Source organism: Coenobita brevimanus, chromosome 4 (genome assembly GCF_032717465.1).
Source record: "Coenobita brevimanus isolate Jiangsu-jjx chromosome 4, ASM3271746v2, whole genome shotgun sequence".
Taxonomy (NCBI): Eukaryota; Metazoa; Arthropoda; class Malacostraca; order Decapoda; family Coenobitidae; genus Coenobita; species Coenobita brevimanus.
The window spans coordinates 37,201,714-37,228,941 of record NC_136957.1 but is presented as its reverse complement, the minus strand read 5'-3'; the positions used below and the strand labels follow the sequence as shown (position 1 = coordinate 37,228,941).

The following is a 27,228-nucleotide window of genomic DNA, read 5'->3' as shown; positions in this document are numbered from 1 at the left end:
TTTAATTACATTCGAAAAATAAACTCCCATTTCTACTTTTTTTTTTTTCATTCTACACGGCATATCATATTGCGTTATACAATATTTTCAGTTTTCTCTAAAAACTATCGCCTAAAAATATTTATTACCGCAAATTGTGACACTGGCGATCAGCAGCGCGAACACATTTTTCACTGGGCTCCAACTAACCTGTACAAACTATCCTAAAATTGAACTGAAAAAAAAAAAAAAAAATCCCTCGTATATTTTACTGGTAATGCCTATCCATCAGCAAGGATGTTGAAAGAATCTAACAGTAACTCAGGCAGTCAGAAAAAAAAAAATGATATAGGGCAGTCCAAAAATGTCATGTTAATAAGTCATGAAATATAAGCAAGGCAGTACTTTAGACAGTCCGTCAATCAGTAAAATAAACTATGTACAAATCAATCGTTCTTCCTAAATTTCATCGCCTTTACGTCTAATTCGCCTCCAGATTACCAGCACGAAGCCAAACCATATTAGCTGGCTCTACCTGAACGTTAAAGGGATATTCCATTCGCTTGTGCAAACTAAAATTGAAAAGCGTAAAAACTCTCTTACGTGTATATGGTGGTGCCGGGTCATAAAGTAGGGTGTTAAGGCCATATACATAGGGGTGAAGTGGCTTTCCGCTGATATGTATGGTAAGCTGTGTGTGTGTGTGTAGATACGATTCAAACATATTCAATAAGATTCAAGCAATCTACTGTCCTGTTGGTACACACACACACACACACACACACACACACACACACACAACGTCGAGCAAACGGAAATTGTATCAACCAGCGTAATTTTACACAATGCGAAGTGAACAGGTAATCAATGACGGGTCCAAAATCATAATGCTTTAGTTTACGTTGCCAGACTAAGCCCAGATTTTCGTCCCTTTTAAGCTTATATTTCACGTATTTCAATGGCTGAAAAAGACAATACTACGGTTGTGTGTGTTTTCCAAGGCATTTCTTTCCATGACAAACATCGCATTCTCTTGTTGGGTCTTCGCAGTGGAGATGATAATTTTAGTGCGTCAGTGTAAAGAGTATAACTGAGACAGCAGTGGTTGAGAAGTGCAGGTTTTGCAATTAAGGTCGCACTAGGAAAATACAGGTCAATAAACTCGTGGAGGTATCAAATAGCCTTCTTAAACTAGTGTCTAAGAATATATATAACAAATTTCTTTGCATCAGTGCGTTGACCTCCGCTCTCTACAGCATCATCATCTACTACCGGTACTGGCTGGTGTCAGGTATCAGGCTGTGGTTTACCTCCCTTATACCTTCCACCGCACTCTCACTCCGCTAACGCCACACATCCAGTTTTTATGCCCTACCACGCCACTCTTAATTAGGATACGTCTTCTTGCCCCAGCATCATTAGAGTCCATATTGTAAACTTCGTCGGTCATTAATAACGTTATCATCATCAGCATCACTTATCACCATCATCATTATCAGCATCACCATTATCATCAGCATCACCATCATCATCCGTATCACAATCATCATCCGTATCACCATCATCATCCGTATCACCATCATCATCCGTATCACCATCATTATCAGTAGCATCATCAGGAACATCACAATCATCAGCATCACCATCGTCATCACTACCATCATTCTAACCTGATTTCCCACCATCTTAAATAACGCTGTCAGTATTCAGATACATAAATATTCTCTCTCTCTCCCCCCCCCTCCCACACACACACACAGGAAGAACATCAATTATTCTGGTAACAAGATGAAAGGCAGTTGGCAGCTTTACACTAACTGAAGAACAGGCAGCTGAACAAAATGAACAGTAAGAACAAACATCAGTCATCCAGGTAACAGGTGAGGTTATGATGAGGAAGCTAGAGTATTAAACTAACAGAACTCAAAGAACAGACGAGAACATTTATCTACGTAACAGATGGTTGTAAAGAACAGGCTAAACATTTAAGACAACGTTACGCAACGCCTGAAGAACAAAAATAACAAAGATAAGTACCCAATAGTGGTGGTAACAGAACAGGTACAAGACAGAACAATTAAGTACCTAAGAATAATTATACCTGAACAATTACGATTCACCTATGCATTATCTGAAGGACAAAGTGAACAGGATGAAGTAAGACCAAAAACTGAACAGGCTGAACACAAGAACAGAATGAATGCAAGACAACAAATAACACACCTACAACACATATAAAGAAATCTGAACACGAAACACAAATAAGATAGTAACAAAACGAAGCACGAAAATAAATGCCCCCACACAAAAAAATACCCAGGTTAAAAAAAAAAAAAAAATCCGTATTATTTCAAGAACAATCACTATGAACAAACAGCATCACAAAGAACGGGCAGAACGCACACTAGAACAGCAGGTAGGGAAAGAACAGCCTGGCGGAGTAGCTTTCCATTATCAAGGTTACGGAGTCCCAAGCTACACCTGTGGACACGGTTTGGGACAGCATGGTGTGGGGGTGGGGGGTGAAAGAAGAGGGGGGGGTGAGGAGGGAAGTGAGAAGGGTGTGGCGGACAGGAGAGAAATGGAACAGATGGAGGGCGGAGGACAAGAGAGAAAAAAGCTAGAAAGGGAGGAGTGAGAAAGGAGTGGAAAGCGAAGTGAGGTGGAGGAGGGAGGTGAAGAAGGGGAAGGAAGGAGGGAAGGCAAGAGAGGAGGGGAAGGACGGAGGACGGTGGGAGAGGAGGGGAAGGAAAGAGGAAGACGAGAGAGGATGGGAAGGAACGAGGAAGGCGAGAGGATGGGAAGGAACGAGGAAGGCGAGAGGATGGGAAGGAACGAGGAAGGCGAGATGCAAGGAAGGAACGAAGAAGGCGAGATGCAAGGAAGGAACGAAGAAGGCGAGATGCAAGGAAGGAAGGAGGGAGAGTGCGGGAGGGGGGGACGGGAGGCATGGGGGTGTGGAGGGGTTAAGGATAAAGAAAAGGTTGGGGGAAGTCGAAGAGGAAGCCAAAAGGAAATTAAAAAGGATAATTGAAGTGGAAGAGGCCTGAGGAGAACTTAATTGGATATGGAGAGGGTGAAAGGGAGGAGAATCAAAGGAGAAACGAAGAGGTTACGAGGGGGAAGGGAGTTTAATTGGAGGCGAAGGGGGAAAAATTAATGAAGTGTTGAAGTGGAGAGAGAGAGAGAGAGAGAGAGAGAGAGAGAGAGAGAGGAGGGGGGACTAAGGTAAAAAAAAAAAAAAATATGATAAATAAGATATATGGTCTTTCAAATAAGCTACTACGGAAGAGTTACAAGTTGTCTGGCCCTCTAACTGTACTGTGCTAAACAACCTAAAACTAGAATTGTCATCAGCAGCATCCTAACCCTACATACCACAATAATAATAATAATAATAATAATAATAACAACAACAATACCGTATTAATAAAGTGAGTAGGATCCAGACAAAAAGCGAATCAAACAGGCAAATCAATAACACGTCCCCCTAGCCTCCGAATTCCTGACTCCATCTCACAGGCAACAATCAATTAGCAACCGATACAAGTGTCTACAATCTACCTTCTTATTACACTCAAGAAAAACTGGAAGACGGTTATCACACTACACAGAAACTCGAAAACCAGAAAAAAAAACAAGTAAAATTCAATAGCATGGATACCATACGAAGAAGGGAAAGACGGAAGGAAGGAAGGACGGAAGGAAGAGAGGAAATAAAGGAAGGAAGGAAAGGAAGGAAGGAAGAGGAGCAGGACCTTATATAACCTTGTTGCCAGGTAGGGTAGCCACGAGACCACAACCACCACCACCACATCATCATCATCATCATCTACGCTTCGGGCTGCTCATTTACTCCATTATATCTGCATCTCGAGAGTTAACCTACTGCCATCTGACTCCGACTAAATATGTTCATGGCTTGTAGTAGGAAAATTTAAACTTTAAAAAGCTGTTCTATCTAAATCTGCTTCACGTCAAGATCATCATCTGTTTATTTCGCGATGCGTGGAAACATTGCAAAAAAAAATACTGGAAGTCGTAGGCAGAGTATAATAAAGGGACTCCAGTTGACACAAAAAATTACCTGTTAACTCGTTGGAAAAAACAAAAAGAAAAAAAGGTCAGAGGATGCAGCCACATACATCCATGTTTGCATCCACCCAGTCTATATGCTACATTTTACTTCTCAACGATATTTTTTTTTTAGTTTCGTATATTTAGCAACATCTGGACGACTATAAGAAACATTATTAGCGATTCTTGCATAATTTTTTACCGTCACATTTCGCCACTTCTTTTAACGGTATTTTTTGGTTTTACATATCTTGCAACATTTGAACGTCTAAGAAACAAATCTGGCTACACTCTTGCACTCACGAAAAAAAAAAAATGTCAATCTAGCATCCACTGAAAGCAAATTTACTAATATTCGGGCAATATAGGGGCAAGTTCTGAGACATCAATTTAGCCTAGCAACTCATACACTTATCAGCTCAAGGTTGTCCCTCATCCACCTTCACCCACCACTCCCCTTCCCCAGCAATTGGCCGCCTCCACCAGCCTCCAAAATGCAGTGGGAGGGGGTGGAGGCCGCCGTGAGGGTCCACCAAAACATGAAAGCTGGAGGGTTAGGGAGGACGGGGTATTGAAAACGAGGCACTCACTACCACGGACGGGTTATGACTCACCACAACCCCCCCTCCCCGCCCCTCCTCCTGCCTCCACACACTTAACTCCTCCCTACATATACATACGTACGTCCTTGTATGTCCTTTCCTACTTACACACACACACACACACACACACATAATCACTACTGCTACATCTAATTAAATCCTTTGTCTTAGGTCTCATGCACCAGCAGGATATCTCGTGTCTGGCTATTTTATGTACCGGTACTGCCCGCATTTATTGTTTTTATTCCGAATACATCTTTCATATTTTATTTATAAAATATATGTACAGTAATAAATCTATCTTAATTAAACGCTTGACATTTTATGGAAAAACTACACTACAATCTAAGTTCAATCCTTTAGCTGTTACAGACGCAGCCTGGTAATTTCTTCAGAAAAACTGCAAATGATTTTATTCAGCTTGGTGGAATCCTGGCATTGAATGTGTTAGTGTGATATTGACGAGCACCTCTTCCTAATATTCTCTTGTATGTTATGGAGTCTGATCAAGAGATTGTCAAAGTTCCATACACAGAACATGCTAGCTATATACAAAAATAATTGTTAAGGATGAAGTGCCATGGAGACTTCTATACTTAAGAAGTGTATAATATTGACATGACACAGAAATGAAAGGATAAGTACCACAAAGCCTTCTATCCTCACGGAGATGTATGTATTAACAAGCTATATGCACAAAAGAAATGGTAGGGACGATATGACTGTTTACTGAGGCGCATACGGTTCGTTGGTAATGGTGTACAAACATACACTACACTGACAAACTCAGCGGCTGTCATGAATGAAGACGGTCATCTCAAGTGGCTTTCACGAGCATCTTTTTAAGCTCGAAATTTATTGCCACAGCCTGACAAATGACGCTTAACTGAATGGCCACTTCACACTATATCTGACTGCTGGCCGACTCTGCATCCTTTGAGGGGCGATCTTCTTTTCCCCTTCTTCGATTTGGCAGTTTCGAAAAATTCCTGCTGCATCACTTACTCAGCTTTCCTCTGCCACGTCATACACCTTTCACTATTCGAGGAACACTAAAAAAAAGTCGAATCGAAACATTTAAGGAAACTGGCTGTCTTGGCGTCACAATGTCAAGCCATTTCATCACCTAGCCCTTGTCAGCAAAACTACCCATCTTTAACCTAACATAATTCAAACATTCCTGTTAAAGTAAAATGGCGAGTCGATTATAGTTCGAAACCTGACCCTTCATAATCCTGAAGACCAACACTGCTTGACAGAGGGAACCACAGACGTGCTGAAAATCCACCTCACTTCCTCGCACCTGCATTAATGACTGACATCAAAGTCGTATCTTACCCCTTCACTGTGATAAGGTTTTTTGCCACCTCACACCTGCGGTTATAATACTGTAGATAAACGGGCCGTCTCATCCCTTCACTGCGAGGACGATTTGCCTTTTTCCTCACGCCAGACGATTTTACTTATCAGACCCGCTTCTGTTCTATGACGCCTTGTTTCCTTTTCTTGCGAAGACTATTATTATATTCAGAGTTAAAATGAAAAATTGTGAAAAGGTTAAAAGAACTGCCCATTAATCCTTTCACCAAGATAACGTCTACGGTATATAGGCTACTTCACTGATAATTTAGTTCTAGGAAAGGGGCCATGAGCTGAAGTTTAGGCAATTGTCATTAAAAGGTAATATAGGGACAACTAGGAATATTAAAACGACCTGTGTGTACCTCCCCCATCCCTACACCCCTCGGAATTAAAAGCACTGTACCCCTTCACTAACTCCTGATCCTAGTAAACAACCCTCCCCAAATATATATACCGCACCGCATCTCTGCCTGAATAACGATCCTTTCCAGTCGTGATCAACAGTCCAGTCCTATCAAACCATTACCAACACCAATTCCCACCTAGACACAGCGAATCTAGGCAAAAGATAAAGACACACTGCCAAACTACTTTAGAAATAAATGCTAAATATATAAATGAATAATCACCCAAAAACTTGCCCTTCGTAGAACCACAAACGTCAACACTACCGCCGCTAGACCCACCGGACACGAGACAGCCACTGAGTGATGCGTGTGACGAGAGGCTCCGTGGACGACTGGAGGGTCACATTTGGCAGGGGTGCATGGAGACGAACACGCTTTACGGCTCCAGATCAAACCGGTTCTTACGGCCCCTCCTCACCTCACACCCCAAACTCCCATCATTTTTTCCCCCTACACTGTTTTGCGATAGGCCGTCTAGGAAATACAGCTTGACTATTGGTTTTTATGTTGTGTAAATTGTTGCTGATTCACCTTCTTCTTCATGTGTGTGTGTGTGTGTGTGTGTGTGTGTGTGTGGGCGGAGTAAAAAATCTAATCCCTTATCGTTTACATTATTAGTTACCCCCCGGCTGACTCACAGTCGGGTGCATCTCTCTCTCTCTCTCTCTCTCTCTCTCTCTCTCTCTCTCTCACACACACACACACACACACACACACACACGGAGTAGTAAAAAAAAAAAAAACATCCCTTATCGCCCTCATTAAAAGTGGTCTCTCCCCAGCTGACTAATAATCTCTCTCTCTCTCTCTCTCTCTCTCATAATTCACGCATTAATCCCAACCCATCACTCCGCTACAAAACACATCAGCAAATAACAAAGCTGAGAGCGAATGGGGTACCAAATTGCAGTAACGAAGGTGAACTAAAAAAAAAAAAAAATGAAGTGGCCCATACGAGGATACGGGGCCACTCCCTAAACTCAACCTAAAGTGAAGTGCTCTATCGTCCTGCGTTACCTAAAGTGCTCTATCGTCCTGCGTTACCTAAAGTGCTCTATCGTCCTGCGTTACCTAAAGTGCTCTATCGTCCTGCGTTACCTAAAGTGCTCTATCGTCCTGCGTTACCTAAAGTGCTCTATCGTCCTGCGTTACCTAAAGTGCTCTGTCGTCCTGCGTTACCTAAAGTGCTCTATCGTCCTGCGTTACCTAAAGTGCTCTATCGTCCTGCGTTACCTAAAGTGCTCTATCGTCCTGCGTTACCTAAAGTGCTCTATCGTCCTGCGTTACCTAAAGTGCTCTATCGTCCTGAGTTACCTAAAGTGCTCTATCGTCCTGCGTTACCTAAAGTGCTCTATCGTCCTGCGTTACCTAAAGTGCTCTATCGTCCTGAGTTACCTAAAGTGCTCTATCGTCCTGAGTTACCTAAAGTGCTCTATCGTCCTGAGTTACCTAAAGTACTCTATCGTCCTGCGTTACCTAAAGTGCTCTATCGTCCTGCGTTACCTAAAGTGAAGTGCTCTATCGTCCTGCGTTACCTAAAGTGAAGTCCTCTGTCGTCCTGCGTTACCTAAAGTGAAGTGCTCGATCGTCCTGCGTTACCTGAAGTAAAGTGCTCGATCGTCCTGAGTTACCCAAGTTGAAATCGCAAACATTCACCCCGAACCCAGGATGTTCTAATCTCAATCTTGCAATTTGCTAGCGATTCTATTCAAAGTAGGACAGACTTTGCTGACTCAGAGGTTAGTAGTAGTCTTAACCCCTTCAGTACGAGGCCTTTCACCTGATTAAAATGGCCTGACACATGCAACAAGAAAGCGATACCAGATTCCAAGAGTTATGTGATGATCCTAACTATACTCCCTCATAAATAAGGATAATTAATCACTAAAATAACAATAAAAATAGTTGTAGTAATGGTACTAACAGTAGCAGTAATAAAATAATAATAATAATAATAATAATAATAATACCTCCAGGCATCCACTTGCGAATAAACGCTCTCATCTGCACAGACCTGGTGTCCATTTTTCAGTCTTATTTCACTATCACTGCCTTGTTTCACTGCTAGGGGGCACGTGAGGGGTGGGGGATTATAGGAGGGGAAGTTGGTGTGAATGGGACTGAGGAAAAAAGCTAGGTGGGTGTGGCGGTAAAAATGGAAAGGAGGGGAAGAGGACAACATGTAAGTCGAACAAAAGAGAAGGGAAGAGAAGGAATGAGAAAAGACAAGAGGTGGAAGGGAAGAGAAAGGATGAGATGAGATGGAAAGAGATGAGATGGAAGGGAAGGGTGGATGAGGTGGAAGGGGAAGAGAATGGATGAGGTGGAAGGGGAAGAGAATGGATGAGGTGGAAGGGGAATAGAATGGATGAGGTGGAAGGGGAAGAGAATGGATGAAATGGAAAAAGAAGGAAAGAGAAGTGATGAGATAAGAAGGGATGAAAAGTGATGAGGAGGAGAAGCGAAGTGATATGATGAGAAGGGAAGGGAATTGAAACGAGAAGGGAAGATAAACACGGATGAGAAGGTAACAGAAGGGAAGAGAGAAATACGAAGAGGCCACAATAATTTAGTGGAGGTGGCTGATTCAGAGGTAGGAGCGAGGAAGAAAGGAGGAGGGAGAGAGGACTGAGGTGGAGGAAGAGATTGCACTTTACTGCTGGTTCGAGGATAACTGTCTCCCTCGTCTTCTATCCTGACACCTCTCCCTCTTTCTCTCCCTTCCCCCGCAATCCTCCTCCCCCCCCACTCCCTCACTCCTTCCTCTTCTACTTATTCTTTTGCTTCTCCTTGTCTAACTCGTTAATCATATTCGCAGCGTCAATTATAATCTTCCCTAAACAGCTACGAAAGGACAAACGGATCTGTTGCTGTCTGCTTTCCTTTGTATTCTCTCTATACTCCCCGTGGCACTCACCCCCAATATACTCTGTTCCTCCATCTCCCTATCACTCCCCTCCCTCCTCGATCGTGTTTATCTCCGTCTCTTCCGGTCCTACCCACTACCTCACTTGTCCCCCCTACCCCTTCCGGCTCCCACTCCTATCCCATCGTCCACACTCCCTACCCACTATCTCACTTGCCTCCTTCCTCTACCCCTTCCCGCTTCCACTCCTATCCCATCGTCCACACTCCCACCCCCCTCCTGCCTTACTTTTTTTTTTTTACAGTAACAGAAGAAAGGAAGGAAAAACAATAAAAAATGATCCATACACCAGATTACATGTGTCTTTCGCTAACCTTAGATTCCCTTTAATGTAACAAGGAAACACTAATCCCGCATGAAGCTGTTCTGAGACAATGATATGATATGCACGAGGAAGAAATCAATGGCCAGTTACTAAAAAAAAAAAAAAAAAAAAAAAAAAAAAAAAAAAATCATGTATATACTGCCACATAAAGCTTTGTCACTTGGCCCACACTTCCACTGCAGATCCCCTTTTCCCAGCACTTCTTCGCGACTAGCATCACGTTATAAGAACATAAGAACATAAGAAGAGAGGATAACTGCAGTAGGCCGGTTGGCCCATGCTAGGCAGCTCCTAGAAGAGTAACTGAACTACTAGAATGAGATAAGGATAGCAAAGAAGAAGGCTCTCCCCCGCCCTCCAAACCCTCCAGCCGAAGCCGGCAGGAAAAAGTCAGAAAGAACACCACGCCGTATAGAAAAACTGGCGTGGACATTTTACAGGAAAGTGTGAAAGGAGAATAGAGACTATCATAGTGTAACCTGAAAAGAAAATTTATTTTTGAATTAGTATTGGTTATAATATTTTCTTTATTCTATATCCACCCCTTATTTGTCATATGCTTATCTAGCCTATGCTTGAAACTCTCAATGGAAGAGGCAGCAACTACTTTACTAGGTAGCTTATTCCATTCGTCTACTACTCTATTACCAAACCAATTTCTACCGATTTCCTTTCTGAAACGGAATTTTTCTAGTTTGAAACCATTATTTCTAGTTCTATCCTGTATGCTCACTTTAAGTACCTTGCTAATATCTCCCTTATTTATACCATTCATCCACTTAAAAACCTCAATTAAGTCTCCCCTTACTCTACGCCTCTCTAGCGAATGCAGATTTAGTCTTTTCAGTCTGTCTTCATATGACAAGTTCCGGACTACCAATCATGTCTATACTGACACATTATAGCCTCGTATCTTGGTCCACATTTCTACAACAGATCCTTTTTCCTAGCACTTCTTCGCGACTATCATCATCCGTGTCGATATTATATCATTCAAGTTTGAGATGGAAGTTTTTGGTCAAGCTAAGAGTGGCGTACTTCGTAAATCATTAATTCGAAAACCCTTTATAACTGGGATGTCACACATATCTAACCTCTTCAGTTCTCACCCAAAATGGATAAGGCAGCATGGAAGAAAAAAAAAAAAAAAGTGTGGGGTGGGACGAATATAAAACAAATATACCAAACATTTTCCGAAACAACCGATCTTTTCAAGCGGTGACTGATTAAAAAGTTATCACCAGCCCCTCCTTTGACAACAAGGGCTCGCTAGGGATCACATAACACATTATATGCCGTATCACCACCACAAACCGTTCTTATTACGCCCACCCCTAGATAACACGTGTGTCTATCCATCTACAGCATATCTGGGTTTATCTGTCTTCCTAATATTTACGTGTATCACGCTAATTCAAAAAGCAATATCTATCCATTTACCTATATCTATCAGTATCTAACTTGTAATATACAGATATACATTTATCTATTTATCTGCCTGTCATAACACTGGCTGACGCTTCTGATTAATTCGTGTGTGTGTGTGTGTGTGTACCTTAACGACCACTTACACATACAGTACCTAACAATGGCAAGCAACAATATACACAATGATGTAAATGAAAGCTAAAAGATTAATGATAATGGCCTAAATAATCCTACACTTATATCTCTGTAACGGCGTGGACAGAAGCTCTTTGTTGCAGCCCGCAGAACCACTCGAGTTGCCGTACCTACGTGGAATGTTCGAGGTGTCTCAGCAAGGTAACGGGAAGAGATGATGATACATTTTACATATTCTAAGACTTTTTATTTAAGCTGCCTTTTTTTTTTTTTTTCCCCTTCATAATTTTCATTTCCTGACTATGCAGCTTGGAGGCGAACTTGGAGGGATTACGTCTTCAGCAATCCATTCAGTACTAGAGGTTTGAGCCTGATGTGTTAAGTGTTTTTTTTTTAACTGAAACTTATGCTTTTACACACAACTCTCACAACTAAAAAATTACCGTATAAGACTGCTATCAAGGTCTATTTCATAACATTAATTCCATAATGTGTAGTGGGGGGGAAAAAAATGCATACCCGTCCTGTCTCACAATTAGCACTCCTGCATCCACACAGTTTGACGTGATAAAAACTTAACTTCTTCATTTACCTCAGAATTCGCAGTGTGAGGATCCGGGAAACTTGCTACCTGGGCGGGCGGGAGGATGAGAAGGTTTGGGAAGTTTATCCACTACCGGTCGCTTACTCTCACACTCCCACCTCCTCTTTCCTCTCCACACTCGATTATTACACCAGCTTCCCTTGTCAACACACACTGAATTGAGTCTGGGTACTTGTATATCCCACTACACTTCACAAACTCAGGGTGAGGTGCTTGGAATGTCACAAAATAGAGGCACTGCAAGAGAAAGGAAACACACACCACCCTTAGTCACCTTCCCAAAACGCGCGGGAATGCAAGCGGGCCTGCCGGTGCTGCCCTCTCGCGGCGGCCTTGAAACACCACGCAAAGTTACACCACACAAACCACCACAGCAGCCTCCTCCCTTTCTCACTCTCGCCATCACCCCGGGCCATGCTTTTCTTAACATTTTTATAAGGAACTACAACAACCACTACGTAAACTGAGTTTGTCTAAAATTCCCACACCTTAAAATAACACTATACACCGCCTCAGCCACAACTACCGACCTCGCTCGACACCACCAAACGTAGCTTTCAAAAAACACAAACTGCAGTGAAAGTCATGTAAAACGCACCTACCATATAAAACTAACTAACTACTATTAAAAAACAATACCAAATTAGCCATTCTGAATTCCTGAAAGGCAATTAACTGTATTCTTTCGTTCTCCTGAAATAAACAGAAACAGCTGAACTATTTTGAAATCTGGAAACGCACCCAACACTGATATGGCTACAGCTTGCAACCATTTACAACATAATACAACAGGCACCTTTATCTTATCCGGAGAGAGAGAGAGAGAGAGAGAGAGAGAGAGAGGCTTAGATATTAATTCAAACATTACCCTTTCAATCCGATGACCTTGCAATCTCCGACAAATTTATTCCATTCGGCATTGCTTTTTACACCAGGAGAGAGGGAATACTGCTTTTCAGACCAGGATGATTATGTATAGCCTTCAATAACCTATTCAGTACAAGGAGGTATTTCCAAAGCTGAAATGATTTTACGAAGGAAATAGCCGAATCGTAAGGGATAAAATACAATAATTCGTCATCGTACTGAAGAGCATAACAAACAACACCCACACCCACAAACAAACATTCAAACAACATCCAGCCTATTCCCCCGCCCCCACAAACAACCCTCCCCTCTCCACACACACCCAAACCCAAACACCTCCAACTCTCACACAAACAACCCACCTCCACCCCAACAGGCATCCAAACATCTACCTCCCCCCACCCCCACACACACACTGCCAACGCCTTTCTCTCTCTCTCTCTCTCTCTCTCTCTCTCCAATGTCAAAAGAAAAGGGAGACTATAGAAAAACACCCCTACCCCCATACACACACAGAACCTCCCCAGACACACACAGAACCTCCCCAAACACACACACAACCCCCCAAACACACAGAACCCCTCCCCCACACACACAACACCCTCCTCCCCACACCCACACCCACCCACGGTACGCCCGCAACCCTTCAAGAATACGATGGGGGAAAAGGCGTGACTTGTTCCCCAGCATAGCAGATTACAGAGCAGACAGATCCACCCCGCCAGCGCCGCTCTTATTCATCCAACCTCACTGTCTGTCCATCAAACTATCTGTATGCGTGTGTGTTAAGCCTGAGTCTACCTGGAGCCACCTGTGTACCTAACCAAGTACCTGGTATGTTGATCCAAATACACGTGCACTGTGCAGGTAATTCTCAGCATATAATTAACCACAAAACGTCGTATATGAGAGTGTTTAACTATCTCTTTCATCTATGTAAACAACGATATTTCACCATGTATCGCTGTCACTACTACTCTACCTAAGCAATGTCTACCTAATTACACCTACCATGTCTACGTCTAACTGCGTGTATTTATCTTGTCACCTGTCTGTCTAAACTATCGGTATGTCTATCAAGATCTTTATCTAATTAGGTCTATTTAACTGCAAGCACCTATTTGTTCACCTGTCAATTAAATCTACCCCAATAATCCATCCCAAGTCACCCTCCCACATATACCACTGAGAAAGGTGGCTTGAAACGGAACCAAGACACACACACACACACACACACACACACACACACACACACACACAGTTCCAAGTCACCTTCCCACATATACCTCGGATGGAAACGCATGCTCGAAACCCACCTACAGACCATCTCTGATCCCCATTTCCTCCATTCCACGCCAGCCTCCCACATAGACAAGGAAATGGTGGTTAAGGATAGAAAAAAGAACGAAGCCCCTCTCGGTCTATTTCTTGCCAACAAAGTCAACATAAACAAGACGGTGCTCATTATTCCCAACACGTGGCTAATTAGGGAGAGAGAGAGAGAGAGAGAGAGAGAGAGAGAGAGAGAGAGAGAGAAATTACAGTAATTTATAGAGTAAGAAGTATAACAACTGTAATGATAAAATGGTCCAAATAATACAATCAAGGTTACTGCGCATAATCACACACACACACACACACACACACACACACACACACACACACACACACACACACACACACACACACATTTTTTAAGTGAAATTTTTGAAAGAATTAGGCTCCCTCGATAGCCTATGTACCCTTATGTAGCCTGGGTTATGATATCAAGCAGGTGAGCAGGCCAAGTTTATTTTTGTGCGTGTTTTAAAAAGCCACACCACCTCCAAACATTTGTGTGAGCCCTAACTGAGAGCCTGGGCGGTGTGGGCTAGAAAAGAGTAGGGCGGGATTTTTTTTTCCCCCCCCTCCCTCCCCTCTCTCTCTCTCTCTCTCTCACACACACACACACACACACACACACACACACACACACTAGAAGAGCTCCATTCTCAGCTAAAGAAATCGTCGAACGGTGCAGAAAGTAAATTGGGGTTAAGTTATTACTGTTGTGAAGTAGGTACCGGTAGTTTAAAACCCGTTCAATCTGAGATCACCTGCCATCATTACCTGGTGCCCCATTCAATGTGATGACGCATGTTTCATTTGTCCTATCCTCCGTCAATTTTATTCAGCTTAGGACGGGTTATTCGATCTTGATGGATTTGACTCCCACTGGCTCTCAAACTTGAAGTGGGCAAGTGTGTCTGAATCGCACTTAGGAGTTCTCTTGCCATTTTCCACAACGTATTTATGTGACTCTGGCTTCTCCACCCTTCTAACTATAAAAAGCAAAAGCCAAAACAGGTTGGATGTGGACCCAGGTATGAGATGTGCGTTATCAGTGACTCAACCTCGAATCAGCCGACTGACAAAGCACTGTCATCCATCCCACTGATACGTCATAAAATATGCTTTCTGATTGACAGTTGTAAGCAATAAAATTAATGGAGACACCCAGAGCAGTTTTCATCAGTATTTGTGAGGGGCTTGAGAGAAACTGAAGGATGGGCCACGAGGATGTTAAGATCCCCACGAGTTAGGAATGAAGTGAAAAATTGAGAACACTGGATTAGACAGTCTTCATTTACAAGTTAGGTATGAGAGATCCTTCCTCATTTGAATAGTGTTTACAAGAAGCGAGGAAACAAAAAATTCATCGCACGGAAGGGGCTAACGCTTATTTCACCTTAAAAGTTGAGGTAGGACTAAGACACAAAGAAAGCAAAAAAACGAGCAATCAAACAACATGACTAGCAAAATGGGCCACACAATCCTTCACATCATCATCTTACCATTTAAAATCTTGACTCCACCTCAAGCAAAAACCACCCACACGGCAAAAACCATCCGCACGTCTCTTCTTTCTTTTACCCTTGTAGACGCTCTTCACATCCCCAACTCATAATCTTTAAAGGTAATCAGAAAACAGGAGACTTATCACGGTGACTCAAGTAAATCGTCCCCTTCAAACCATTTCTAGCAATAAAACTGAAAATAGGTCAGAGGGAAATGGAAAGACTGATGGCTGTTCTGGACCTGGCTGTTCCTTTTACTTGGCCTGGTATATCGATAACGTCTTGCATTCAACAGCTGGAGAGAAAATGGTGGATAATATCGCTAGACGAGTGCTGAGTATGTATTTTGTGTCAAGATTTTGGGCATAGACTTGACACAACGTCCCTTTAAGCCCTGCAGTTCTACGCGCCACACCTTCACGTGACACTGATTCGGCGCTAAGATTCACCGTCCATACTGAATACATATTGCAGCCTGGTGTATTTTTTTACCGAGTCATGTGAATTATTGGTGGTTTTTACTAATCCAAATTATTATACTATTCCCTGCCTTAGCCTTGGATTAAACTCACGTCCTTTCCGACACCAACCAACCCCACGCTACTCGTAAGTCTGGTCCAACAGCAAAAGTTCACCGAAATTCCCAAGCGAGAATGACTCGTGGCACAGACAGGCTGCTACGTGACCGATGCTGTTACACAGAAATAGATGGCCTGGCTGACTCACTGTCTAGCCTACGTAGGGGGAACTAATGTGTAGAACACAACTACACCTTCCAACACGACTACTGTACGGGGAAAAAAAAAAAAAAAAAAAGTTAAAATATAGCCTTTCTTGCCTCAATAGGTTACCCTCAAGCGGTTTGTTTTATTATTATTATTATTATTATTATTATTATTGTAGTAGTAGTAGTAAAAAATAGAAAGATTTCGAGAAGATCAAACATTTCATTCCTACAAAATCACCATTTAAACCACCTCGCTTGACTAGAAAAAATATCCGCAAAGACAAGAGCTCATCAGTTCAAAGACTAGGCTAAAAAATTAAAGATTATAATGATCCAAAGATGTGCACTACGCCTAACACTGCGCCCATTCTACCAACATATTATAGACATTGTTCTTTAACTTCATTTAAGATGGGTACAGAAAAAATACTTAAATCCAGATAAGATAGGAACAAAAAGGTGTGGGGGGGGGGAAGAGTTATTTATGCAACTCTATGGACTCGACACTTCACTTCTGAGAGGAATTGACACATTTAGGCACTGTTTCGGCTACATCTACAGAATTACATATGGACTAATACCAGATAAATGTAAATCCGAGAACAGCAACACAGCTGTTTAAGAACCACAACACTAATTTCAAATATTAAAAACTTATCACCATTTGAAACAATCTTGACAATACCATCACCATGAACAACATTAAGACAACACTCACAACACAAACTAACATACTAACACACCTTTCACAACAACACAACCAGCATCAAAACCAACAAACTCTAACTGCAACAACCATGAACCCTACCACCACCACCACCACCACCACCACTACTACTACTACTAAAAAAAGCCAATCACACTCCCACCACTACTAACTACAATAAGAAACCAACATACTAAAAGAAATTACCTACACCAGGGAAAACCAACACCACAAATTTCAATACCACAACGCTCTCACACCAACACCATCAACCGAAGCAGCAACATCAATTCTTGCACCACAACCACAAGTAAAAAAAAACCTGCACAACCAACCCCACTAATTTTAACCCGACCACAAGCCCACCACAACACACACACACACACACACACACACACACACACACACACACACACACCACCCTCACAAACAAACACCACCTACGGCTTCACATCCTTGACCTACACACTCACGCATTGTACCCCCGAGAATCAGAGCTCAGAAATACTAAATCCATCGATACATATTTTTAACATACCCTTATACAAATACTCTAAACTCATGGACTGTTCTCCCCTGCCTGCCTACCTGTCTGTGTCTGTCTGTCTGTCTCTGTGACCTCATCTAAATTAATGAGTATAATCACCAAGAAATGGGTGAATCCTCGTTTTGTCCAATATTCTTTCTAAGTTACAATTTCGCCAGACTTTTTTTCTAGTTATAATGGAAAACTCAGCGTCCTGTCTTTATACGGTCATGTCTGAAGGAATAATTGTCCTGTCTTTCCAAGGTATCTTTAACAAGTGTCATGTCTTTAGGTATGTCTAGGAACAGTGTGTAATGTCTGTAAGAATAGGTGTCATGTGTATGGTATGTCTGTTGGAATAAGTGTTATGTCTGTCTATGGTATGTCTGTATGAATAAGTGTTATGCTGTCAATAGCACGTATGTAGGATTAACAGTCATGATATTTCTTCACCGTCAATCAACCAAAGGAACGATGGGAAACAAACACATGACATTCGTGTACCTAGCTGCAGGAAGAAGCAACAATGCGTTTATCCAGGACTATGGTAACAAAAACTCCCAAGCCCCTGACCCCAAATCCCCCGCCACTCCAAACAACACTCCCACACGCACCAACACTTTCATTCAGCAACCTTCCACCTGCTTCCTATGCACATCACTTTCAAACATCCACCACTCCATGCTGCTCCCCCACGTGCATTATTTTATTCAATTATAATGTTTTTTTTTACTCCTTCTGGGTTTAAAACTGGCATCTCCATCTTGAATGCTAAGCTATAGCAATAGATTAATACTAGAATTATGCTAGTCACGAAGAAGTGTTAAGGAAAGAATACAGTCGTAACACTACCCTGTTCTGCCACTGAGCTACAGAAAATCGGCTGCAAAAATATAAAAATCTCCAAATAAAAATGGACTGATTACATTTTTTTTTTCTTACTATCATTCCCCATCCTAATACCAATTAATTCTATGTTGCCTCCACTCCAAAAAAAAAAAACATCTCGGCACTCCAAGCCCCTGACCCACATCCCTCAGCACTCCAAACCATACTCCCACATGCACTACACTCATTCACTGTGCACATAATTCAGCTAACCACTTTCACCGTCCTTTCCACTTCATTGTGTGTGTGTGTGTGTAATTCACCGGGTCGGTCAGGATCACTTGATGGTCGTGATGGTCAGCTTTTACCCTCCCGGAAGGGAGCTGAGAGCTCATATAGTCCGATCTAAGGGCAAGGCTGTGACCTTCACACACGCACACACCCGTCCCCTTGCTCAAGGGGGACAGTAACCACCCACTTCGTCAGTGAAACTTTTCGCAACCTGAGCGAGGTGCGAACTCCCGTCCACCAGTTGGCAAGCGGGAACGTTACCACTGCACCAGCGAGCGGTGTGTGTGTGTGTGTGTGTGTGTGTGTGTGTGTGTGTGTGTGTGTGTGTGTGTGTGTCAAAATCTGTACTGCCTGAAGACGATTTTACTCAGATAATTACCAGACATGAAGGATCACATAACCCTTTCAATACGAGTGGCTGACGTAAGCAAGGGAATCCTCTGGTGCTAGCAACAATGAAAAAAAAAAATGCCTTCGCTAACACCTTTCATTACGAGAGGTCTTGGGTAAAATTTCTGGGCAGAACGTGGAAAAAATTAAGGTTACCTGTATAAAGAAAATGCTCCACCTTTCAGCACCCCACCTCAATTAGTTACACTCCTACACATCATGTTTACGTCTGGCGCCCCTCCTACTCTGCCGTCACTCTCTTTCACGCTCCAGCCTTCAATAGCATGCACTTCACCACTCACAACTTTCACACTTCATGGTACAGCCTGAATTTTCACGCTTCATGGTTTAACACCTTTCAGTACGACGGTGAATTTTACTACCACTATACTCATCTTCAGCCTGGAGGCCTCTCACTGGTACACTCCCTTCCACGCATAATATCAACAATCACACGAAGTCCACATTTCACACTCTACGGTCTTTCACATGCACACTTCATGGCTATACACTTCCAGCCTTCATGATATAAGCTATATATATGTATGTACGTATGTATTGTGTTTATGTACGTCTGTGTGTAAATGTATATGGCTCTATGTATATGTATGGATGTGATTTTTCGTTCATTGAGAAACCTTAACTCACACCCTCCCACAGGTACCAACTCAACCACCCACTCCCTAGTTTTCCCTGAGTAACAGATGCCTTAATATACCGGGAAAAATATCAATAACCCTTACAATTATTCATATATACCCCCCTATCTTCACTTAAAAAACACGATATTCTCAAAATCAATCACAAAACAAATATGTACATGAAAATTACCCTATTTACTCAACTTCAACATCACAAGTACACAAATCCTACCCGATTTTTTAGTAACAAGTGTGACTGGGATATTGAAAGATGGGCCCAAAAAAAAAAAAAAAAAAAAAAAAAAATGGGGGAGGGTGAAGGCTGGTGATATACTAATGACAGGGTTTAAGAAAAGATCGCTACTTATCAGGGACAGAGACCTATCATGAAATGCAGGAACAAGGTTAGTTATTACACTGCGTTACTGAGCAATGGTAAAAAAAAAATAAGAAAAAGAAATATGAAAAGGTAAGTTACTGGGAGCTATTACTTAAGAAGGAAAAATACACCTAGCATTAGATATATAAAAGGTGGACAGGTATGTGGTCGTTACTGAGTAGGGACAGTGATTTCTCACCTGGTTTACTTGCAGCAGATGCAGGAGTTTCGACGGCTTCTTGTTTCGGCTCCTCTGGCCCCTTATCATCACCCTTTTCTAACTTCTCATCCACCTTTTCCACGTCTTTTCTTTCCTCCTCAATCGCAATAGGTTCCTTTTCAACATCCACGTTCACCTTTTCAGCCGGCGCCTCAACGTCACCCTTTCCTAATCCCTCATCCATTTTTTCCAAGTCAATCTTTCCATCTCCCTCAACCTCAACTTTTCCTTCAGTTTCCACCTTCACTTCGTTTTCTTTACCCTCAACTTCTACCGTTTTCGCTTCGTCTTTCCCTTCCTCAGTCACAGGTATTTCTTCGCTAACCATTACTTCGTCTTTCACAACCTTTTCGCCTTCTGCATCCATTGTATACGAATCGATCTTCTTTTCATCTTCAATCTGCATTTCCTCAAGATCATTTTCCAATTTTCCATTCATCGCTTCAATGTCTACCTTCTTTTCAATTTCATTCTGCATAACCTCAACTTCCTTTTCTATATTTCCATTCACTTCCTCCAGCGCAGCCATTTCTCGATTTTCCACCTCATTCTTTATCATTTCCTCCTCTAAACCTGCATCGAATTTTCCACTCAACTCCTCAGCAGTTTCAAACTCTCCCTTCTTTTCAAACTCAAGGTCCGCTACCTTCTCCTCGTCTGTCTTCACCTCATAGATTTCAATATCCACATCCTTCCTGTCCTCCCCCTTCAGAACATCCACCATCTCCAGCTTTTCTCCTGGGTACAACAGTTCCTCCTCAGCAAGTGATGGTTTGCTCTCTTCTGGAAGCTCATGGGCAATTTCTGGTTCTGTGGCAGCAAGTAGAAGGCCAGGCTCATCTTTTTCCACCACTACCGGTACCTGTTCTTCTAACTCTTTCACTGGCTTCTCTTCCACTTCCAGCCTTTCCTTCTCTTCCACTTCCAGCCTTGCCTTCTCTTCCACGTCCAGCCTTGCCTTCTCTTCCACGTCCAGCCTTGCCTTCTCTTCCACGTCCAGCCTTGCCTTCTCTTCCACGTCCAGCCTTTCCTTCTCTTCCACGTCCAGCCTTTCCTTCTCTTCCACGTCCAGCCTTTCCTTCTCTTCCACGTCCAGCCTTTCCTTCTCTTCCACGTCCAGCCTTTCCTTCTCTTCCACTTCCAGCCTTGCCTTCTCTTCCACTTCCAGCCTTGCCTTCTCTTCCACGTCCAGCCTTTCCTTCTCTTCCACGTCCAGCCTTTCCTTCTCTTCCACGTCCAGCCTTTCCTTCTCTTCCACTTCCAGCCTTTCCTTCTCTCCCACTTCCAGCCTTTCCTTCTCTCCCACTTCCAGCCTTACTTTCTCTTCCATTTCCAACCTTTCCATCTCCTCCACTTCCAACCTTTCCATCTCCTCCACTTCCAACATTGCCTTCTCTTCCACTTCCAACATTGCCTTCTCTTCCACTTCCAACATTGCCTTCTCTTCCACTTCCAACATTGCCTTCTCTTCCACTTCCAACATTGCCTTCTCTTCCACTTCCAGACTTTCCTTCTCTTCCACTTCCAGACTTTCCTTCTCTTCCACTTCCAGACTTTCCTTCGCTTCCACTTCCAGACTTTCCTTCGCTTCCACTTCCATTCTTTCCTTCGCTTCCTCCTTAAACTCTCCTTCCATCAATCCTTCACTCATTCTTACCTCAAATTCCATTTCCTTCACCTCAGCCTCTCCCATCATTCCCTCCGTTACTTCTCTCATTCCCTCAGCTTGCTCCAATTCTTCCTTCTTTTCCTTCTCTTTCTTCCCTTCCTCTTCTCCATCTTCCTCTGGACCAGCTACAAGATCAACATGGTCTCGTCTCTCATCCAGAACTTCCACAACTTCAATTTCCCCTTGACCATCATCCGTCGCTGCCAGAAGTTCAGTCGTTGCCCCGCACGTGTTTAGGTCCGCCAGGTTGTCGTTTATGGTGAGGATTGAGGCTGTCGTGTCGTCTTCGGGGCGACTTACAGCTGACACACACTCCACCAGGCCATCGTAACTCTCTGACAACACTTTTTCATCCTCTGTTACTGCCTCTTTCTCCCCTGTCTCTTCAATATCTGCTCTTTCTACCACTCTCTCATCCCCTCTCTCACCCATCTCTTCAATATTTACTCTTTCTACCTCTCTCTCATGCTCTTTCTCACACTCCTCTCTCTCATGGCCAATCTCAACTGCATCACTTTCACCTCCTGCCAATTCATGAACTGTCTTTTCTTCCTCTCTCTCAAGACCTTTCACAAATTCCTCTCTCTCACTTTCACCAACCATCACTTCATGAACTACATTTTCTCCCTCATGGCCTAACTCAGCCTCACTTTCACCTACCCCCTCATGACCTCTCTCTCCTCCCTCTCTCTCATGACCCCCCTCACCCGCCTCCATCTCAAGACACGTCCCCTCTACCTCCCTCTCATGAACCCCGTCGCCCCCCTCCCTTTCACCAGCCTCGCCCAATTCTCCTCCATGACCTCCCTTCCTCTCAGCATCTGCCTCTTCACTAATCATCTCCCTTTCACCATTTCTCTCTTCTTCCACTTTTACATCACCAATTATCTCCCTCTCCCTATCTCCCTCCTCTTCTCTAATATCACCTGCCTTATCAAAATCAGGTAGTTCTGTCTCATTCACTACCTTACTGTCAAATTCTCCAGTTATTTCCTCGTCATGTTCCAAAACTAACCCTTCGTCCCTAAAATCATCTGCTTTAGCATCGTCTACGTTGATACTCTCCAACCCTCGAACTTCCTCTACTTTAACCTCGTCTACCCTGCCTACCTCAACAATAAAATCACTATCATACACGTTCCTAACACCAAGCTCCATAACCCCCTCTCCCACGCCTGCCTGCCTCTCACACACTTCCTTCTTCTCCCTCTCACCGCTCACTTCCTCGCCAGTCATTCTCTCGCTATTTTTACCTTCGGTGCATTCTCCTTCCACATCACTTCCTGCTGCCTTATAACCACCAATTTCACCATCTTTCTCACCATTATCACCATCCCTCTCACCATCTGTGCCTCGTTCTTCCTTCTCACCAACCTTCTCCACTTTATCACCCTCTTCCTTTCCATCCAGTTCACGTACATTCTCGTACCTTCCACTAGCTTCCTCTTCTCTAACAAGTACTTCACTGATTTGCACCTCTGCTTCGAACTCACTTCCTAACTCTCTTCTATCCACCACTTCACGTGTCATCTTCATATCTCCATCCATCTCTCCTCTCAATATTTCCATCTCAGCTTCCAACACGTTACCTCTCTCCATCACATCACTCATCATTTTCACTTCCTCATCCACCACTTCAGTCATTTTCACCTCTGTTTCACTTCCACTCATCATATTTACCTCTCCTACACCTATCACTTCATTCATTTTCGCTCCTGCTTCAATTCCACACAGCAACTTCATCCCTGCTTCACTTCCACACACCAGTTTAACCTCCGCTTCACCTGCCTTCTCTTCCATGCCCACGACCCTCTGCTCTGGGAGGCTTGCAACATCCTCTACACTGCCTGTTGTGTTGGTGTCTTGGCTGAGATCAACTTCCTCAGACCTCGTGGCCTCGCTCTCGCTTTCACTCACTTTCCCGCCCTCGGATAGTGAGTCACCTTCGGGGGTGTCGACACGCTGCTGGGCTGCGGGATCCAGGGCACTGTTGAGCATCGCCTGTTGTTGCTGCTGCTGCTGCCTCGCCTTCTTGTTCTTCCTATTGCGTCTTCGCCTCTTGGTCTTGGAACTGCAACGGCCCTCTTCGCATGAGTCGATACTGGAGGTTCGAAGTAATGCACCAGCGACCCTCTGGTGCTGGCCCTGATCTGCTTGTTCCATAGTGGTGGAGACGTCAAAGGGGTCGCCGCTTAAGGAGGGAGGCTGGTCCGGAGTCTGGATGGAGTGAGAGGAGTGGGAATCCAAGGAGGAGTGGGAACCCAAATGCAGTGATTTAGAGTGTTCCAATGGAAGCGAGTGTGAATCCAAAGGTAGAGAGTGAGGTTCCAAGGACAAGGATTGAGAAGAGTCCATAGGTAGTGTGTACGAGTCCACTGGAGGCGCGTGAGAGTCCATATGAAGCGAGGGATGGGGATGGGTTGGGCTGAGTTGTATAGATGTATCACCAACACTGCTCATCTCCCAGTCATCACCAAAATCACCAAGGAAATCTTAGTCAAGTCCGACTACGGTTTACGCCAACTTGAGTGAAATCCAGTCAACCTTTTCGGGCGCCTGAATAATCCACGAAGTCAGCCTAGGTATTCCAGGAGCAGATCGTCCTGTTGTGAGTGAGTGAGTGAGGGCAAACCACCGTGACGCTTGCCCTTGCCCGGCTACCAAGGACGGGCGGCCTCTGAACCGGCCTGTTGCTCTCACTTCCGCTGCTGCTGCTGCTGACTTCACTGGAGGCGGCACCGTTGTTCGGGGGGGGGGGGGGGAGATATCACCCTTTAGGTTAGGTTACGTCTGGATGGATTTGGCCGGGTTAGGTATCGTTAGTCTAGAACAGGTTTAGATTATATATGGATATGCCTATTTAGATTATGGATAAGCTGGACGGGATTATACTGAGCAGGATTATGTTCGATTATAATGGGTTTGGATACGTTTTAAGTTAATTTAAAAATAGGTTCTGCTATGAAGGAAATTAAGTTCTATTGAGGCGAGGTGAAGCCCAGATCAAAGTCAGGTCCGGATGACTGACTCCTGAAGCTTCCTCGTTCCAGGTGACGTGACTCGGCGCCGGTAGCTGGGTCAGGTCGTGCCGGTGGAAAGGGTCGCGTTCCACTTGACTACAAACACCACCGTAACTCCTTAGCCCGCACGTCTGGCAGGCTGGGAATATTATCACTTCTCTTAAATGTACAGTGGTTTATATGTTCGTAATTAGATCTGCTGAAAATGGGAAAAAATAAAAATCAACGCTACTATCACAACACTTCCACAAATATCACTTCAAACTGGTAACAAAACAATTCAGTCAGTCTCACGGTTAATTCATCCACGTCCATTAACAACAAAATTAATTACAACCACGCTATTGAATTACACCGAAAAAAAAAAAAATGATTACCCGATTATACAAGAAAACTGACCTAAAACATAATCAAAGCGCGGATAATATTTTTCTGATCTGCTTTTTGTGTAATTTGATGCCCTTTCAACTGGTTATAATTTTCTCCCGTTAGTTCACTTTTGTCTTGCTTTTTAAATTTTTTTCATGGTTAGCTCATTGTCTTTGTCACTGATAGATTCGATTACCATTCTATATTACTGGAACTTAAAAATGCACTTGCCTGATCAACTCCGGGATTTTGCAAGTGCTTTGAACTGAGAAGGCAATGGACTCATATTTACATCGGCATGACATATATCCAACAAAGGGTCGTGGTGGTGGCGTGTACTGAGAGAGAGAGAGAGAGAGAGAGAGAGAGAGAGAGAGAGAGAAAAGAGAAGAGAAGAGAAGAGAAAAGAGAAGAGAAGAGAAAAGAGAAGAGAAGAGGAGAGAGGTGAGCGAGAGAGAGAGAGAGAGAGAGAGAGAGAGAGAGAGAAGAGAAGTGAAGAGGAGAGAGGTGAGCGAGAGAGGAGAGGAGAGGAGAGAGAGAGAGAGAGAGAGAGAGAGAGAGAGAGAGAGAGAGAGAGATTAGAGTAAGTGAGGAGAGGAGAGCGAGCCAGAGAAAAAAAATGAGAACAAAGACAGAATGAATGTCAGACGTGGCGAGAAAAAAATGCATATCAACACGTCTGAGTCACACCATGCAGGAGTGTCAGAGGACGTGTGGTGAGTCAGGGGGTTCGCGCTGCCTAAGACTGCTCTCCCACTAATGTCATTACCCCAAAAGGAAGGCTGGAGCTGCTCTACTAAGGCCTCCCTGCTTCATTCAGGTCACGAAGCTCCACATTACATCACCCGCCGCCTTGGCTTTAGGCTGTCATCATCTTGGGATTCGGTGTCTCGTCTCGGGCTTCATGCTTCAAAGGGATACTTCGAGTGTAACTTCTAAGGGTATTCTGCTTCTGCGTGATTAAAATCTTCATGCTGTATTAAACGCAAGATTCACTGAGACAATGTTGAAGTAAAATATTCATGCTGTCTGGATTCACTGAGCTTGCAACACTGAATTTCGAGCCCCACCGCAAGACTACTCCCTCCCATTACCCCTGAACCGCCATCACCACCTCAGTAAAGTCCCCCTCCTACTCTAAACTCCCGTCTATCTATCCAGGTTGAAAATGTAGTAATGCACTTATAATGACGTGCTGTAAGTAAAAGTACGATATTAGTAACGGCCCAGCAAATCGTTACCCTAATCGTTTTTCTCGTGGTCTAGCTATACGACAGACGCTGCCTAACATGCGTCAATTCTCTTACTTTAAAATGTACAGTACTACTAGCAATGCCACGTCAGCTATCCGTACTACCGACAAGTAATATCAACCAATAAAGTATCAGTTCAGCTTGTAATACTCCAGCGGCTAATGCAATACACGTACTAGTAACATCTTCAGATCTTGTAAAGCCACAACAACCTACTAACACAGTTTCTTTTCTTTTTCAGTAACTAGGAAAAGCCTGGGCTAAGTTACAACACAGTGTTTAAGCAAAATTTTTCTGGCAACACCATTAATAACGCCACAACACAATGAAAACAACGGCAAAACAAGTAACACTCCATTAACGCCAAGAAATAAAATGAACAATTAAGGACACCAAGATATTAAATTGGCAAAATTATCGTTTCAACCCCTAACAGAATTAAGTTTGATTTTTTTTTTTTCGGTATTTTAGGCAATTCTGAGACACCTTCTATGACATTTTTGTCGCAATTTATTTTTATTTTACTTGAGGATAACCTAACCTAACCTAACCTTCAGAAGTAAAATAAAAATAATTTGCAACGAAAATGTCATAAGAAAAGTCTTAGAATTGTTAAAATGCCGAAAAAACGGATGAAAAACTCGTAATTCTGTTCGAGGT

The 27,228-nt window shown here is 43.3% G+C and overlaps 1 protein-coding gene across 7 annotated transcripts in view; it reads right to left on the bottom strand.

Moving 5' to 3' along the window:
* The window catches only part of LOC145394762 (uncharacterized), a 554,034-nt gene that overhangs the window by 28,840 nt on the left and 497,966 nt on the right, over positions 1-27,228 (bottom strand). For 2 of the 7 annotated variants that reach the window (XM_080268563.1, XM_080268541.1), the window contains one exon: positions 20,237-25,145. The exons of 2 other annotated variants lie outside the window; for them this stretch is intronic. In XM_080268563.1, coding sequence (XP_080124689.1) covers positions 20,237-24,386 — 4,150 coding nt within the window. In that variant the 5' untranslated portion in view covers positions 24,387-25,145. Of the gene's footprint in view, positions 1-20,236; positions 25,146-27,228 lie in introns of those variants that run through there. 3 more of the 7 variants (XM_080268552.1, XM_080268546.1, XM_080268556.1) reach the window with 3 other exon arrangements.